The 15,650-nt window shown below is 60.7% G+C and overlaps 1 protein-coding gene across 1 annotated transcript in view; it reads left to right on the top strand.

The window, feature by feature from the left end:
• Positions 1–173: 173 nt before the first annotated feature.
• Positions 174–15,650, top strand: part of MAD1L1 (mitotic arrest deficient 1 like 1) — a 209,387-nt gene continuing 193,910 nt past the window's right edge. The window contains exons 1-9 of the mRNA XM_064478169.1: positions 174–312; positions 2,543–2,705; positions 4,874–5,014; positions 7,528–7,707; positions 10,173–10,297; positions 11,240–11,321; positions 12,573–12,703; positions 12,816–12,930; positions 14,379–14,440. Coding sequence (XP_064334239.1) covers positions 2,556–2,705; positions 4,874–5,014; positions 7,528–7,707; positions 10,173–10,297; positions 11,240–11,321; positions 12,573–12,703; positions 12,816–12,930; positions 14,379–14,440 — 986 coding nt within the window. The 5' untranslated portion in view covers positions 174–312; positions 2,543–2,555. The remainder of the gene's footprint in view (positions 313–2,542; positions 2,706–4,873; positions 5,015–7,527; positions 7,708–10,172; positions 10,298–11,239; positions 11,322–12,572; positions 12,704–12,815; positions 12,931–14,378; positions 14,441–15,650) is intronic.

Raw genomic sequence — 15,650 nt, forward strand, 5'->3', positions numbered from 1 at the left:
CGGTGCTACTCCACACAATACGGTGCGAGGCAGGCGCCCTAGGGGAAACCCGACCCGGGGGCCGCGGGCGCCCGATAGCCCCGCGGGCCGGCCTTTGGTTACGGTCCTCTCCGAATGGGAGGCTCGAGGGTGGCTGGCTCCAGGACAGACGCGGAGCCCCCAGGACTGCTGGCGCGCAGACTCGGAGGCTTACGATCGGTACCGCCCAGGTCTCGCGAGAGCGCAGCCTGACGTCTCGCGATACGAGGGCGCCGGCGGAGAAGAGGGAGATCTGAGCGGCTGCGGCGCATGCAACCTGGCTGAGGCGGCGAGGTGAGCGGACGGGGTCCCGGGCAGGAGCCGGGCCGGGCCGGCTGAGCCGGGGGCGCGTGCCGAGCCGAGCCGACGCGGGTGGGACGGGGACGAGGCTGGGGCTCCGTGCGGGCGCCGCCCCCTCGGGCCGCCCCGGCCCTGGGGCGCGGATCCGCGCCCTCACCGGGGCCGGGGTCTCTGCCAGCGCGCCCTTTCGCTCCGTCTCCGTCCTTCCGAGCCAGGGCGCGTCCCGTGCTCTCCGAGCAGGAGCTGGGAAGGGCCAGGGTCTCGAGGGGCGAGAGCGGGTCGGGGCGGACCCGCCGGGTCTTCGGGAAGCCGGCGGCTCCCGAGACGCCCCCCACCGGTCCCGCCCTTCCGAGTTGACAGTGCTGTCACCTGCACCTCTTGACTTGAACAGTGTGGTAGTTGGGAAACCAGTGGGAAGATGGGCAGTGACTCTCGCAGAGCCGCACTGCTGGCGGCTGATAGGATGGGCACTTGCATTTCACATCTAGTGTAAGTTTGGAGAAAGCAGACACAGGGGTGATGAACGACCAGGCTGGCATAAGAGCCGGTGGCGCTGGGAAGTGGTGTTGCGAGGTGGTGGGCATCTTTGTCATTTCTGTCGGTTCCCGCATCCGTCCTTTTGCCAGGAACGGGAAGGGCGGTTGAGGGGACTGTGCTCTGGACTCCCAGCTCTGGGGTTCCGTTGAGAGCAGTTCAGATTCCATGGTTAGACAGCTGGAAGACTTGAGTCTCTTGGATAAAGGAGGATGGAGTTTGAGCTGCCGCCTTATCGCTTACAGCGGCTTAGTTCCAGGCAGGTGCAAATCTGTTCTTTTCATTCTGGTGTATAACATGCATCGGTTCTCACCGGGGATGGCATATACCCTTGAGAAGAGGGTGTACAGGCTAAATTTCCCGTGGGATGGAGAGCATGGCCCTGGTCTCATCTCGGCAGATGGAAGGACTTGCCTTACAGAGCAGAGCTGCTGCCTCGCCCCGGGTGGGCCTGTATCTGTCTGCCAGGCTCACAGCTCTGAGTGCCTGCACCTCCCTGTTCTCCCTTCCAGTCTGCTTTCCATGTGCAGGATGATGGGGAGGTGGAGAGGGCAGCTGTGTTGTGCAGGGGTGGAAATGGTGGCTTGCAGAAGGCGAGGGCTCTGCATGCACAAGGCCAGGGTTCTTGTTAAACGGAAAATGCAGACTCAAACCAAGATTCTTCACCGTTTTTTTGGGGTGGGGAGCAGTGTTTCCAGTCTAATACTTAAGGGAAATCGGTGAGAGCTGGCTGCTTTTCTCAGGGGAAAAACACCTGTAGAAATTCACACCTTTGGTTACTAACTGTGCCTGGGACACTTGCGCACGTCCCGGCTGGGAGACAGCCTGGTGCGAGGCCAAGACAAGCCCAGATGGGGGCGCAGGCTCTTTGCTGCTGCTTGTCCTTGGCCCTTCGTCCCCAGGTCTGTGGAGCACACTCGACCTTCAGAGCCAGACAGACCAGGTTCCGATCTCAGGTCTGTAACTTTTGAGGCCTTGTTTTATATTGTCTCTAAAATGTGTAAAAAGACCCAATTCTCCTGTCTGTTTTGAAGGTTGCAGCGTCATACGTAAAGTTACAAGCAGAGTGGGAGTCGGACTGGCAGCATTGGTCCGTCTGCCGTGGGGAGACTTCTTTTGGACCCTGTTGCCCTCTCAACTTTGCAAAGTGAGTTTTGTGATCCTCAGTTTACAGACGAGGGAACTGAGGCTCAGGAAGTCTTGGTGCTCAGTAGATGTCAGATACCTCTCTTTTTGGTACGTGGCTGAACACAGTAGTGACAGTTAATTCATGTCGCTGTTAACCTGTGGTTAGCACTGCTCTGGTCGTCATGCTTGCTGCCCCTGTCGTGTGCTTCGTTTCTGACTCCCAGAAGCTAGGCTTTTTGTGAGTGCTTCTGAGGGAGACGTCCCACCTGACTGCTGGACGCCTCGTCTTGGGAGCCGTCTGTCTGTCCTGCTGGTGTCTGATAAGTCAGCAGCTTGGTGGCATGTTGTCCTTTTATGCCTCAATTTCTTCTCTGAGAAATTGGCAATATGGGCTCTCAGTTAACCCCGAAGAAAGTGGCCACTCTGGATGCTGGAATATTTTATGGGCTCTGAGAGAGCACTGGGGGAAGGGGCTGCCCGAAGGCACCCCCTGACCGGGTGGCTGGCAGAGCTGATAGTGCCTGGAAAGGCTCCCCGTGACCCTTCCCTTGTTTGCCTCTAGAAAGGAAGTGGCCATGGAAGACCTGGGGGAAAACACCACCGTCCTGTCCACCCTGAGGTCTTTGAACAACTTCATTTCTCAGCGAGTGGAGGGAGGATCGGGACTGGATGTCTCCACTTCTGCCCAGGGCTCTCTGCAGACGCAGTACCAGCAGAGCATGCAGGTGAGCGGTGTGCGTCGGGACGCCTGCCCCTAGGCAGGGCGGGTTCACATTCCATATAGCTGAGGCAGGTCGGTGTTTTCTCAGCCTGAAGGCCAGCTGGCCACCTCCCGCATGTCCAGCATGGGTAGTCATAGTTTTGGTGGCTAGCTGGAGGTCATGGTCCGGCCCTGAACCGTCCTGGCTCAGAAGCCTAAAGTGACAGCAGTGCCTCCAGAGTGGGTCTGGAGTTCAGCACTGCGCTCACACTAATGAGCTCACGGGCACTGAAGACGGGGTGGGAAAGTCAGCTTATTCATTTAACTGAGGAAGAAATCCCACACCGCCGGGCGTGTGACCACTGAACTGTCCAGCCAGCCGCTGGCCCCCTTGCTGGTGTAACTCTGGGGAAGGCTGTGCTTTAAACACAGGTTCTTGGTCAGCCTGGCAGGAAAGGCAGGGCAGTGAGTGAAGGACTGGGTAGTAATGGTCTCAGACCACGGGGGCCATTTGTGGATCTTGGCTGCACTCTGTCATGGGGTGTTTTTACAGTTTTACCCTGATTATGGTCTCATTTCACTAAATTTATTCCAAGTTCTCAGCAATGCTTACATAAGACACAGTTGTAAAGGCTCAGGTCTCCTGAAGGTCTCCAGGTTCCGAAGAGTCCTGGGGTCTGTGCTGGTCGTGGCAGGGATCGTGGGTCCTCACGGGGAGGGAGGTGGTGTCTGAGCCTTGCCCTGGCCCTCCCTGCGTCAGGTGATTCCTGGCTTCTCTGCCTGCGCCCCTCTTGTCCTGTCAGCCTTCCTGCTGTGATGCTCTGTGTCAGATGAGCCGGTGCTTTCCTGTCGCTCTGAGAGCTCCCACGAGCCCAGGCCACGTTCCGTAAAACAAAGGCTGGGGTGTCTGTATGTGTGTGCACGCTGAATAATTGAATTTCTGTAGTTTGTTAGTGGGTTAAGTTGCTCACTGCCCTTCTTGGGCAAGGACTGTTCTTTTTTCTGAAATTAGGTCTTTTATGTTTGGTTTTGGTTTTGGTGTTAAAACACGGTATTGGGGTGGAAATAGATTGTAGTTTTTTCTTTTTTTTTTTCTTTTGAATCCTTGCTCACTGACAAAATATGAAGTTGGCAACTTTGGTTTAAAAAAGTGTTACAGGGTAGGTACAGCCCAGTGCTTAGAGAGTGCGCCTAATATGTTTAAAATGAAGATTCTGGTTAGGTATCCGGGTGGTGCAGCCTGAGATTTTGCATTTCTGTTACGCGCCCAGGAGGTGCTGGGCTGGGCAGGCGTGGTGGGGCTCTAGCCCACCTGAGGGAGAGGCCACTGCAGTCAGTGATTCCGTGAAACTGCTCGCTGTGTCTTCCGAGGCCCTTCAAGGCTTGAGTTCCCCCTATTTACCTGCCTTCTGAGAGAGGCAGACTTCTGAGATGGGCCCCAAATTGCCAGCCCCCGGTGGACTGCACTTTCTCCCATTTATTCAAACACTAGCTAGGTGTTGTGGCAGTGGAGTTCTGCAGACCGAATTAATATCTCGGATCAGTTGACTTTCAGGTAGGGAGGACACCTGTGTGGGCCTGAGCCAGTCAGGTGGGTGCAGAGATCAGACAGAGAAGTCAGAGGTGCCCAGCGGGAGAGGGGCTCCGCTCACACGGAGTCTCCCCTGTTGGCTTTGGAGGCGGAGAGGCCCCATGGCAGGGAATGTGGGTGGCCCCTGGGAGCCGATGGTGGTGCAGCTCGACAGCCAGCAGGGAAGCGTGAGTGTGGAAGAGGCTCCTGAGAACACGGCCTGCCGACTGCAGGGGTGCCAGCCTGTTGAGACCCTGATCAGAGGAGCTGGCTGTGCATGCCCGGCCTCTGACCCATGGGACCGACAGCCGGTACACGGGCGTTTAAGCTGCTGAATTTGTGGTAGTTTGGTACACAGCGTAGGAAACGAACCTCCTCTTTTCTGAGAGAAGCCCACATGCTGTCATCTGAAAGCACACCCTTCTCTTCCTTCTTTGTCACCTTCTCTTGGCTTGCTGCCTCTGCACCCATGTCCTCCCCGAGGCCCGGTGTTCTGCCTTCTCCCCCGGGGCTGAGAGAGGGCCTTGCTGGGGGCAGGTGCTCAGTGAGAGAGTGCAAAGGGGCCCTCGCCTGTGTGACGCAGCCACTGAGGACCTGTCTTTCCTCTGCGTGTTCCTGGCCAGTTGGAGGAGCGAGCGGAGCAGATCCGGTCCAAGTCTCACCTCATCCAGGTGGAGCGGGAGAAGATGCAGATGGAGCTGAGTCACAAGCGGGCTCGAGTGGAGTTGGAGCGGGCTGCCAGCACGAGTGCCAGGAGCTACGAGGTGGGTCGGGGCAGCCCCGGAGCCCAGAGGTGGTGGTGGCGCCGGCCGGGCTGCGGGGAATCAGAGCCCCGCCAGCTGGAAGCCCGCGTGCTCTTCCGCCAGGTTTCTGGGGCTTGCCTCTCAGGCCGCCTGATGAGGTGGGTCAGGCCGCAGGTGTGCCCTGTGTCCCCGAAGAGGGCAGTACCAAGGGCTGGCTGCCCTGCCTGCCCAGTGTGGTGCTCATGGGCATCCTTCTCCACTGACTGCCTGGTTTCTCTGTCTTTCTGCAAGCACTGGGGTGCAGATCCTGCAGAAAGGCTGGGTGGCCTGAGGGTAGCAGGTTGGAGAGTCACCGGGTTGCATAAGGGGCTCAGGTCCAGGCTGGGTCTTGCTCAGATGGTTACAGGGCCTCGGAACAAAGAGTGCTGGTCTCGGGGCTGCTTCCTGTTGCCCTTGGCTTGCGCAGGGCAGGCTGGGAAAGCACCGCCCCCTGTGGCTCAGGGGAGATGCTTGGTTTTTACCTAGTTCATAAATTTCATGCTTCCTTTGCTTTGATTAATCTCACTTTGCCAGGGTTCTCCAATAAGTGCTGATGAGTTGTGGAAACGCTGCCAAGGTTCAGGCAGAGCACTGGGCCAGAAGGCCTCTGGCCTCTGTGCTTTCCCTGGGGATGGCTGTCTGGCCCCACTCTTGCCTTATGTGGCGTATCCATGCAGTTTCCTAGTCCCTGTAAAAACAGCTGATGTCTTCCAGGGTGCGATGCTAATTAGGTGTGTTTAAACCCGGCGTGCAGGTTCCTGGCTGTGGTGTGTTGTGTGGGCCCAGCAGCTCAGAGACCCGGCCTGCAGGTGGGGTACCGCTGCCCCCGCCTTGGCCCTGGTGCTGCTCCCGGTGGTGTTTCTCTGTGAGGTGGGGCATTTGCTGATGTACTGGGTTGTTCTAGGAAGGACCGGTCCTTGGGGAACCGGGGGGAAGGGGGAAGGGGAGAGGCCAAGGGAATCTTGCAAGTACTGACGTGCCCTTGTTAGGGGTGGGGAGGTGGCACCAGGGCCATCGGCCTGTAGGAACTGTGGTGTTGGCCCTTCCCTGGCTCTTGGGGAGAAGGCTGGAGTGTGGAGCTATTGGCGTTTCTGTGGGCCATGAGTCCCTTGGGGACAGGTGTCCTGACTGCTCTGGACGTTGGTATCTAGCACAGGCTGTGGACCTTACCAGTGCTCAGAAGACGCTGGAGTGAGGGTCACTGGCAGTCTTTTCTGGGGAGGCCCAGGGGCGCAGGGCTGCCCGGGCTTAGTCCTGGGCCCTCGCTGGGTGCATGTGGGCCTCCCGCCCACCCACCTGGCTGGGGATGGCTCCCGAGTCACCTGAGCTGGGGTTTGCGAAGTGTCCTTTTGAGTCTCAGGAATCTGCAGTGGTTTTCCGGGGACCGCCAGTTTGGTCGTGCTTGGAGAGGACAGGCGGGTGGGAAATTCGGCTCTCCTGCCTGGGGGTACCTGGTAGGTGGTGAGACTTTGGTGTCCAAGGCCTGGGGACCTGCCTGGACCACCCCATGTGCACTAGGGACCGGCAGCCCGAGTAGAGACGCCCCCGCCCCTGCCTGTGGTGTGCTAGGCGGCCCTGCCCTGGGGCGGGCCCCTGCCTGCGAGGCCTGCTGGTCGTCGGGAGCTGTACTTGCAGCTCGTCGCCCCTCGGATCCCTTTCGGTCCTAGACTGGCTTCCTTGAGGAGGCCTGGGCCCTGTCTGTGCTCTTGCTAAGCCCCTCCTTGGTGCTGGGCTCGGAGGGCTCAGATGTAAGCCCTGGCTCTGAATGTGGGAGTGCCTGGCAGTCCTTGGTGGGAGCTTGTGTGGGAGGTCAGTAGAGTCAGGCTCCATGTAACCAGGACTTGCTGCCTGTGCCCTGGGGGCTCTGGCTCCCACGTTGTGGTCCCTTTGCTTCTTGGGCGGAGGGTAATCTTCTCAGTGGCCAGCAGTTGGCCCTTTGGGCCCCAGGGATCATCGGAGCGAGGAGTCTGAGTCTGTGCCTTCCTCACTAGCACGAGCCACGAGCCCCCGAGAGTACCAGTGCAGGGTGGCCCTGAGGGTCTGTGGGAGATGCAGGCCCGGGGTCAAGTGTTCCCGGGTGCAGGCTCACGTCCATGCCCCCCGTCCCCACCCGGTTGTCTGCTCACTGTGACGTAGCTGTGTGCAGTCAGAGAGCTGCCGGTGCTGCCAGCCCTAGAGGTTTCTTTCCAAAGTGAAGTCTGAGTGAGGTTTCTGTGCTCCGTCTCCTCCCTGCAGATGGTCACTGTGAGCCTGGTCAGTGACAGTGGGGGTGAAGCATGCCAAGTACCCTCCAGGCGGGGGGCAGGGTGACACCCAGCCGTGTGCTGCTGCGGCCGAGCGCTCCCCTCGGAGCGGGTCCCAGCCCTGGGTCAGCGTGGACTTGGCTGCTGCTTCCTCGGTGGCTCTTCTCCGGGCCTCAGCCCCGTCCTGAGGGAGGAGTGGGGTGCGGTCTCCCTGTCCCAACTCCCTCTCACCAGGCCCATGCTTCTCTGCAGCGCGAGGTGGACCGCAACCAGGAGCTCCTGACGCGCATCCGGCAGCTGCAGGAGCGGGAGGCCGAGGCGGAGGAGGAGATGAAGGCGCAGCTGGAGCGCCACAGGCTGTGCCAGCAGAGCCTGGACGCGGCCGGCAGGAGGCTGCGGGAGAAGGAGGACGGCCTGGCCGAGGCCGGCGAGGTGAGGGCTGTGGCTCTGCCCGGGGTGCCGCCCTCTCCCCACCGGCTGTTTTTCCAGGGAGAAGGGCGAGTGCGCCCCGCGGCCGCCGCTGCAGCTCCGGGAGTGTCTCGCTGTCTGACTCCGCTCCCTTTCTGCATAGTTGTGGTCGTCGTGAAAGTATTAACTTTCCCTCCTGTGGTTTTCAGTTAGTAAGGTGAACGTTTTCTTGGTCTTTGTAATTAGGAGTGTTAGGACTTGACTAACCTGGTCAGTGGCTGACTAACCGCTCTTTGTCATCTTCCGACGCCTGGCTGGTCCACGCGCCCGCACCCTGATGCAGATGCGCGTGTGGGGGAGGGCGTCGCGCTTGCAGCCTTCTTGCTTGTTGCCTTGCTCACTGGGACGGGCGGCTGGGAGTGGGGCTGTGAGGCCGCTGGCAGCCCCCTGGCCTGGGCCGCCCGCTGCTGCTGTGTGCCGGCCGCCGCCGTGGAGGCGCTAGTGTCACTGCGACCCGACCCGTCACGGGCAGTGCTGTTTTCTGAAAATAGTTTTTTTCTCCAGGAGGCATGAGTGGGTGCCTCTGAGCTTGCATGTCTTTGGCTGTTAGCGAGGCCTGTTAGTGTCTGATAGCAGCTCTGGCACAGCGTAGATGCACCGTAGTCCCTGCTGCGTCCCCAGACTGAAGGCTGCGTACATTTTAGAAACAGCCCAGAGACTGATGCTGGTGGAAATTGGGCCCCTCTGACCTTCCCTGTCCCTTTGCTGCGCTGCTCAGGACCACAGGTGCTGCGAGGAAGAGGGTGAAACGCTGCCAGGCAGGGGCGGGGCCGGGTCCCTGGCATTCCGCCTCTGCCCGGCTTCCTCTCCTTGGTAGGCCTTCGGGCAGGCTGCAGGTCATTTTTCCCCCCAGGAACGCTGGAGCGCGTGTTAAGGTCACTCCTACATCTGCCTTCTGATGTGAACGTTGGCAGGAGAGGAGCTGTGGCTGGCCTACGACAAGCCCTCCTCCCGCCTGTGGCGTGCGCCTGCCTGGGCTCCGTTCCGGGCTGTGTTCTGGAGGCAGGCAGGGCCCCCGGGGAGGGCGGGTCCCGCACAGGTTCACTGAAGAACAAGGGGGACCCTTACCAGGGAGCAGCTGCCGAGAGGGCCAGCGTGGCAGAGGCTGTGGCCAGCTGGAAGGAGACTCGGATGCTGCTCCTCTTGCTTTTCACCCCTCGAAGAAGCTGCCCTGGTCACTGAGTCTAGGGTTGTGGCCCCCGCCCTGCAGCTGCGCTCTTTTCTCACGGTGCCTGGTTCAGGTGCTCGTGGTCTCTGAGGTCATCCTACTGGTGGCCTGGCTTCCCCCCAGCTTTGCCCTCTGTGGGGCGGGCCACCTGACCCCTGCGTTCAGCACAGCGTTGCGCATTATTTTATTCAGGAAGAGTTCTCAAAGGCCACGTTCATTGTTAAATGTCGCTTTAGTACCTTCATTCTTTTTTTGTTCCCAGACTGATAGTTACAGTTGTTGCAAAGGGGCATGTGGCTTGGTAAGAGGGTGGGACACAGACCCCCTTGTCTGCCCTGGGTTGCACTGGGGAGGGCGTGTGGTGGCCCCCTGTTTGCAGAGGGCTCCCCGCAGGTGTCACTCATGGTGGCAAGTGTGGCGGTCTGTTCCCTTGCTCTCGGCTCGTGGGTTGATGTCTGGCTCACTCACTATCTCAAGGGGACTCTCCTGAGCGGCTGGCTTTTTCTGTCGGCTTGGCTGGTGCGCTGTCTTGCCCGAGGAAAGCCACACGTGGAGTCTGATCACCAGAAGATTGTCTGGTGAGGATGCGGTCCAAGCTAAGGACAGGGTTCTGCCCCGTGTGTTCCGCAGGCACCGTCCTGGAGGCCTGCCCTTGGGCGGCCTCCGCAGGCCTCCCACTGCTTTCCTTCAGGATCACTCCGGCCTGGGGGCGTCTCAGCCTCTGCGGCACTCCTTCAGCACCGTTTGCCCAGTGTAGCTCTCCAGGCGTTGTCCTGAGCACAGCCTCAGTGACCCGCTTCTGACTTGGTGCCTGGCTTGGTTCATAGATGGCATCTCTGCGTAGCTGGAGTGGTGGCATGGGGTTGGGGTGGTTGCGGAAGGGATCCCAGGCCGAAGGACGAGAGCAGTGTGGAGGGAGAACTGGGCAGAGCACGCCCCGGACTGCGCGGGTCTAGGGTGATGGGGCGTTGAGGGCCGCCAGGTGTGTGGTCCAGGCCCGTCTTGGCTGGCAGTGTTCCTGCCCCTGAGGCTGTCTGTCACCATGACCCCGTCTCTTCTCGTCTGCTGGTGGGAAGCACCAGGCAGGGCTTGGGTGGGTTGAGGGGTGGTGTATGGTCTGCCCTGTTCTTGTGCTCCAAAGGAGCCCTCAGGAGCGGGATGGGAGGGGACAGCTGGTCCCATTCATCTCTGTGTGAGGGGCTCACCTCCATTCATGTACCAGAGGCCTTGGTGAGCAGGTCTTGTCTGGGTTCTCCTGCAGACTATCAGCACGTTAAAGGGGAGGATCTCGGAGCTGCAATGGAGCGTCATGAACCAGGAGATGCAGGTGAAGCGCCTGGAGTCGGAGAAGCAGGAGCTGAAGGAGCAGCTGGACCTGCAGCACAAGTGAGTGTGGGTCAGGCGGGGCCCCCACCTCACAAGCACTCTCTGTGCCTTTGCCAGCAGAGCCTGGCCCCTGTCCACCTGATGCCTGCTGGGCCGTGTGCCGAGCCGGATGTCCAGTTGTTACCCACGTGGAAGACCCAGACTTGCTTTCCTGGGCCCTTTGTGGCCGGAGCGCCCAGCGCCCACGCGTGTTGTATGCACTGGAGCGCCGAGGGTCTACGAGACCCCTTTGCCTGCTGCCCTCTGCATCCACAGGCTGCTGGCGGACACGCCGAGGCCTCTGAAGCCGGGATGATAAGTGCCAGGATGGAGTGGTGTCTTCTGTGCTCCAGGAGCAGAAAGAGGGAATAGTCACTTCTTCCCTTCTCTGGGGGTGGGTGTCTGCGTGGGTGGAGCTTCTGGAGAAGGTGTTCTGTTTGAGCGGGGTTTTAGAGGCTGTGTAGGACATGCCTGGGGGCGGTGCTGGGACGTGAGTGGGAAAGGACGTTCCAGGCAGAGGCATGGAGGTGTGGGAGAAGCTGCCTGAGACGTGGGGGGAGCACAGCACTCCCGAGGACGTGGCCTCTCGCTCGGCAGGTGTCGTCTTAGGAGGGTTCTGGCCACTCAGTGGAGTGAGGGCATGAGTTGTGAGAGCGTCGTTGGCTTTGGCTGTCCCAGGGCTAGCAGAAGCTGCAGTTGTGAGCAGATGTGGGAGGGATGAGACCTGTGGGGTGTGCGGTTCGAGAGGACCTAGCAGGTTGTCTGCACCTGCCCACCTGCCCCTGAGACTCAGGCCCCAGGGCACCAGTAGGGCTGGAGTCCTGGCCGTGGGGCATCCCTGCGGGGTGTGCGCGTGCACATGTGAGTGAGTGTGTGTCCGTGCTGCGGGGCCTGCACGGTGAGGGCGCGTGTTGGCTTCACCACATGCCTGTTTCTGCATGTGATGTACTTTTGTCTTAATAGAAAGTGGCAGGAAGCTAATCAGAAGGTTCAGGAACTCCAGGCCTGCCAAGACGCGAGGGCGGACCAGGAGCAGAGGATTAGGGTGAGTTGCTCCGTTTCAGTCCCCAGCCCATGTCTGGTGGACGTGGCAGTGGCGGTGTCAGGCCTCCTGCCACCTGCAGGTGTTTCTGAGCTGGGGGTGTGCTCGGCGGCCTCTGGGGCCCACGGCTGGTTTTCTCCTTGTGCCCGGCCCCATGCTGGGTGCTGGGGATGCCACAGTAAGAGGCGTGTTTCTGCTCCAGGAGGCTCATGGTCTATTGAATGAAGACCAAAATCAAATACACAGAGCGGAAAGTACACATATAACTTCAAGTCCCAGTGGCCGCTGTGAGATAGGGTTGGAGAGGCTGGGGAGCCTGCCTGATGTCACATAGCCAGTTGCATGGCCGGGCTGGGCCTTGCAGCCAGGGCGGCCCGACTCTGCAGTTGAGGCCATGCCGCTTCACCAGGAGGGCAGAGCTAGGGGGACGGGGACTCTGGGTCCCTGGGGTGGCTGCCCACTGCCTCAGAGCTACAGCCACAGTGCGCGTCCCTGCCCGTGTGCTCCGGCTCCTTGTTGACTCCCCGGGTCCATCTTGTCTTCCTCCGTCTCCAGCTGTGCTCCTTGTCAGCTCTCGGACCCCCTGTGCTCTCTTTTGCCTCAGGTCTTTTACATGCTGTTCTGTCCCTCTCTCCTCCCCTGGCCTTCACCACTTCACACGACCCTGCTACGTCTTCCCTGCCCCGTCCTCCTGTCTGCAGCCCTCCACCCACTTCTCAGTATTGACTTGCCTGCATGGCCTGATGTCTGTCTTTCCTGCCAGACTGTGCACTTCCCTGTGGAGACCTCGTCTGTTTTCTGTGTTGCGCTGACCCCACTACTCGACCCAGAAGCTGGCACAGAGCTGGGCTCCTTAGTGTTTGTTGAATGACTGCCTGATTTGGTCCTGGTCACGCACCTGTTCTGTGGGTGGTCACAGTGGAGCCCCCGGGGACTACATGTTGTAAAGGAAAGGCTGTGCTCGCTGTGGAGTGACTCAGGCATCACCTGGGCGTGGAAGCAGCAAGCAAAGCCAGTGCGAGAGGGGAGGGCGTTTATTCAGGGCACCTCTGCTGTGTGTCCCCGTGCCAGGTGTGTGCTGGGCTCCTGCCCCACGGGCACGGTGCACTGTGGGGCTAGAAGCCTGCACAGAGAAACACCCTGTGCAACCAGGGCAGGCTGCCCAGAGGCGGGGGCCGGGGCCCAGAGGTTGGTGTGGACCTGGGGTGCTTTGTTGTCTGTGACTCTCCCTTCTCCGCCCCTGGCCTCAATCAGGACTTGGAGCAGAAGCTGTCCCTGCAGGAGCAGGATGCCGCGATTGTGAAGAACATGCGGTCGGAGCTGGTGCGGCTGCCCACGATGGAGAGGGAGCTGCGGCAGCTGCGGGAGGAGACGGCCTGCCTGCGGTGAGAGCCTGGGAGGGGAGGGGGCGCGGGTGTGCTGCCCCTGTCCTGGGGCTCCCGGATGCCCCCCAGCGTGCGTGGCCATTGGAAGTGACTTTGTTCCTGGCCCTGCCAGGGAGCTGCGAGAGACCAACGGGCTGCTCCGGGAGGAGCTGGAGGGGCTGCAGCGGAAGCTGGGGCGGCAGGAGAAGATACAGGAGACGCTGGTTGACCTGGAGCTGGAGAAGGAGGTGAGCTGGTCCCCGCAGGTGTCTTTTGTCTGAGGGGGACCCTGGGTGTTCCAGTCCTGCGTTCCAGCTGGTTTGCTAAATAAGGAGGCTGCTGGGCTGCACACAAGTTTGGGCCAGCACCAAGGCCCCCTGGCTGCAGGCCCAGGGTCCTCCCGTCCCTCCTTGGCCTCCCCGGGGTCACACTCTGGTGCCTCATTTCTGGTCTGCCTGGCTTAAACCATGTCACCGCTTCCTGTCACTTCCATTCTGGTTGGAGTGCCCGCCGGCTGCCCCACCCCAGAGTTCATTGCCAGCCTGAGGCATTCATGGGACCAGAGCAGAAATCTCTCTCCTGCACTGGCTTATGTAGGAACTTAGCCTGAAGAGACAGTTCCCGAGCTGAGCAGCTTTCCTCTGACAGTTTAATTTGAAATTGGTTAAGATTAAAATTCTGTGTCTAGAATCACTCTGCCTGGTTTCAAATCCTGCCATGCGTATTTGCTGGCTGTGTGACCCTGGCAGGTTACTTAACTTCTCTGTCCACCTACGCCGTGAGGAATGGCCATGTCTTTGTCCTGTTGTGAGGATTAAATGGATTTACATGAAGTGCTTCCGCAGTGGTAGCTGCTCACTAAGCATCATCGCAGTAACGGGACTGTCAGCCAGGCCCCAGCCGGCGCGTGGTGGGCCCCGCGAGGGCTTGAGCTGCTGAGTGATGGCAGCACTGTGCTTGGCCCAGGAAGGAGGCTTGAGGGCAGACGAAGGCACACGGTCCTTGCGCTCACATTGCTTGTGTTCTGGAAAGGGAGTGGGACTCGAATGTGGACTGTGGGTCAGTGTGGAGCAGCGGTGTGGACATGGGGCAGGACACCCTGCATGTGGGCTGTGTGGGGACGCCACCGCCGCCACCTGTTCCTCTGGGTGGCCACGCGCCCTGGCCCGCTGGCTGGGGGTGGGGTGGGGAGGGGAGTTTGGCTCTAGGGTGAGTCCGCCTGCCTGGTTGGCGTCCTGAGGAGCACCTGGAAGGTGGCGGGCTGGCCCTGGGGGGCCTTGTGGCGAGTCCCAGCGCCTGCTCCCTGGGGCCCAGAATATCGCCTCAGGCCCATCCGTGAGGCTGTCCCCTGCCCCAGCCCCTCCCCCGCCGACAGGCCTGCCGGGAACCGTCAAGCTAGGGGCCTGGAGTGGGGGTGTTAAGCACCCAGTGCAGCTTCAGCCGTCGGGAAGCAGCCTGCCTGCCTCGGAGCAGACTTGGAGCGTTTCTGCGTTTTGACCCAGAGGCAAGGGCAGGCTCTTCTGCAGGATGAGGGAGACTCAGTGTTGCTGCCGTCCCTGTCAGTTTTACACGGCGCTCGTCTGCCTGGGGGTCAAGGTGCACTGGGCGTGGAGGAGGATGGCAGGAGGGCCGTGGGGCCCCTGGACGGAGATGTGGGGGCCTGGTGCCCTGAGTGCTCACCTCCACGTCTTTTCAGAGGCTGCTGACGAAGCTGCAGAGCTGGGAGAGCCTGGACCAGACCACGGGCTTGAGCATCAGGTAAGCGGAGGGCGCTGACGCCTTGGGTCCCCACCTCCTCTCTGCACGGTTGGCACCTTCGGCAGCATGGGCCCTGCCACCCCGGCTCCCTCCCTCGGAGGCCCTGCTGGTGGCACTGAGGCTCAGTGAGATGTGCGCAGAGCGAAGGAGCTGGGGGACTCCCTGCCGGACGTCGGGGTGCCCTCAGTGGAGTGCTGGCAGGGATTGGCCCTGTGCCGTTGGGCTTTCCTGAAAGACTCTTTCCTGTATAGACTGCTTTTAGGGGAAGTCCTTCCTCTTAGGTGGTTGTAATGAGTAGAGACAGCGTTTTTAGGGGCATAAGCGGAAAACTAATCGAAGACCGCTTCCCATCAGGCCCCTGCAGTGGCCCCCGCTCGTTTGTCGAGTGGTGGCCGGGTGGCCGGACGGCCGGGCAGGGAGGGCACCGCCCCACCACCCCTGCCGCCGACCATCTGCTCTGCCCCCCGTCCTTCTGGGGCCGCTGCCCCTTCTCGGCGTTGCTGCACCGCTGCCCCCAGGCCCCCAGGCGCCCAGGCCCCCTGCAGACCGACTCTGCCTGGCTGCTGCCGTCTTGGGTGGTGGGTGCTGGCGGTGGGGGAAGGTCGATCATTCTGGATCACCAAGGTGCCTGGGGTACGGGGCCTGTAGGGTTTAAAGAGCTTTTTGTTTTATCTGCTTGTGCAACTTTAAGACTGGCTTCTCGGGTGCCTTTCCTGCTGTTCTTGGGAACGGGGCCAAGACCGAGAACCTTCTTTAAGGAGCTGTCCTGTGACTGCGCCGTCTGACTGCTGTGCTGGAGCCCGCACCCCTTCCACCGGCCCTGTGGACCCCAGGTGTTCGTCACTGGACAATGCCCTTTCGCTCTCTTTTTGCCTCGCTGAGCCCCCGAGGGCAGACTCAGCTGCTGTTTCCTCTTGAACTCCACCTGCAGAACCCAGGCTCCTGTAGGGCTGGCCCCAGCAGGGCCTGAACGTTTTGTGCTTCCTCCTGTTCTCTGGGCTTATTAACTCCCGGGAAAGCTTCCCTCCTGTCCCCAGGGGACCCTCGTCAGAGCAGGAGCCTCCGTGACTTCTTTCTTGTGCGGGAGATCAGAGGTCCCCATGCCTGATCAGACCAGCTGCTGGAGCGTTTGAACGCCCAGCTCGGGCCTCGGGGCACTCGAGCTCGGTCAGGCCAGGAGGGCGGCACGCGGCCGGCTGTCATCGCTGCC

This window comes from Camelus dromedarius, chromosome 24 (genome assembly GCF_036321535.1).
Source record: "Camelus dromedarius isolate mCamDro1 chromosome 24, mCamDro1.pat, whole genome shotgun sequence".
Taxonomy (NCBI): Eukaryota; Metazoa; Chordata; class Mammalia; order Artiodactyla; family Camelidae; genus Camelus; species Camelus dromedarius.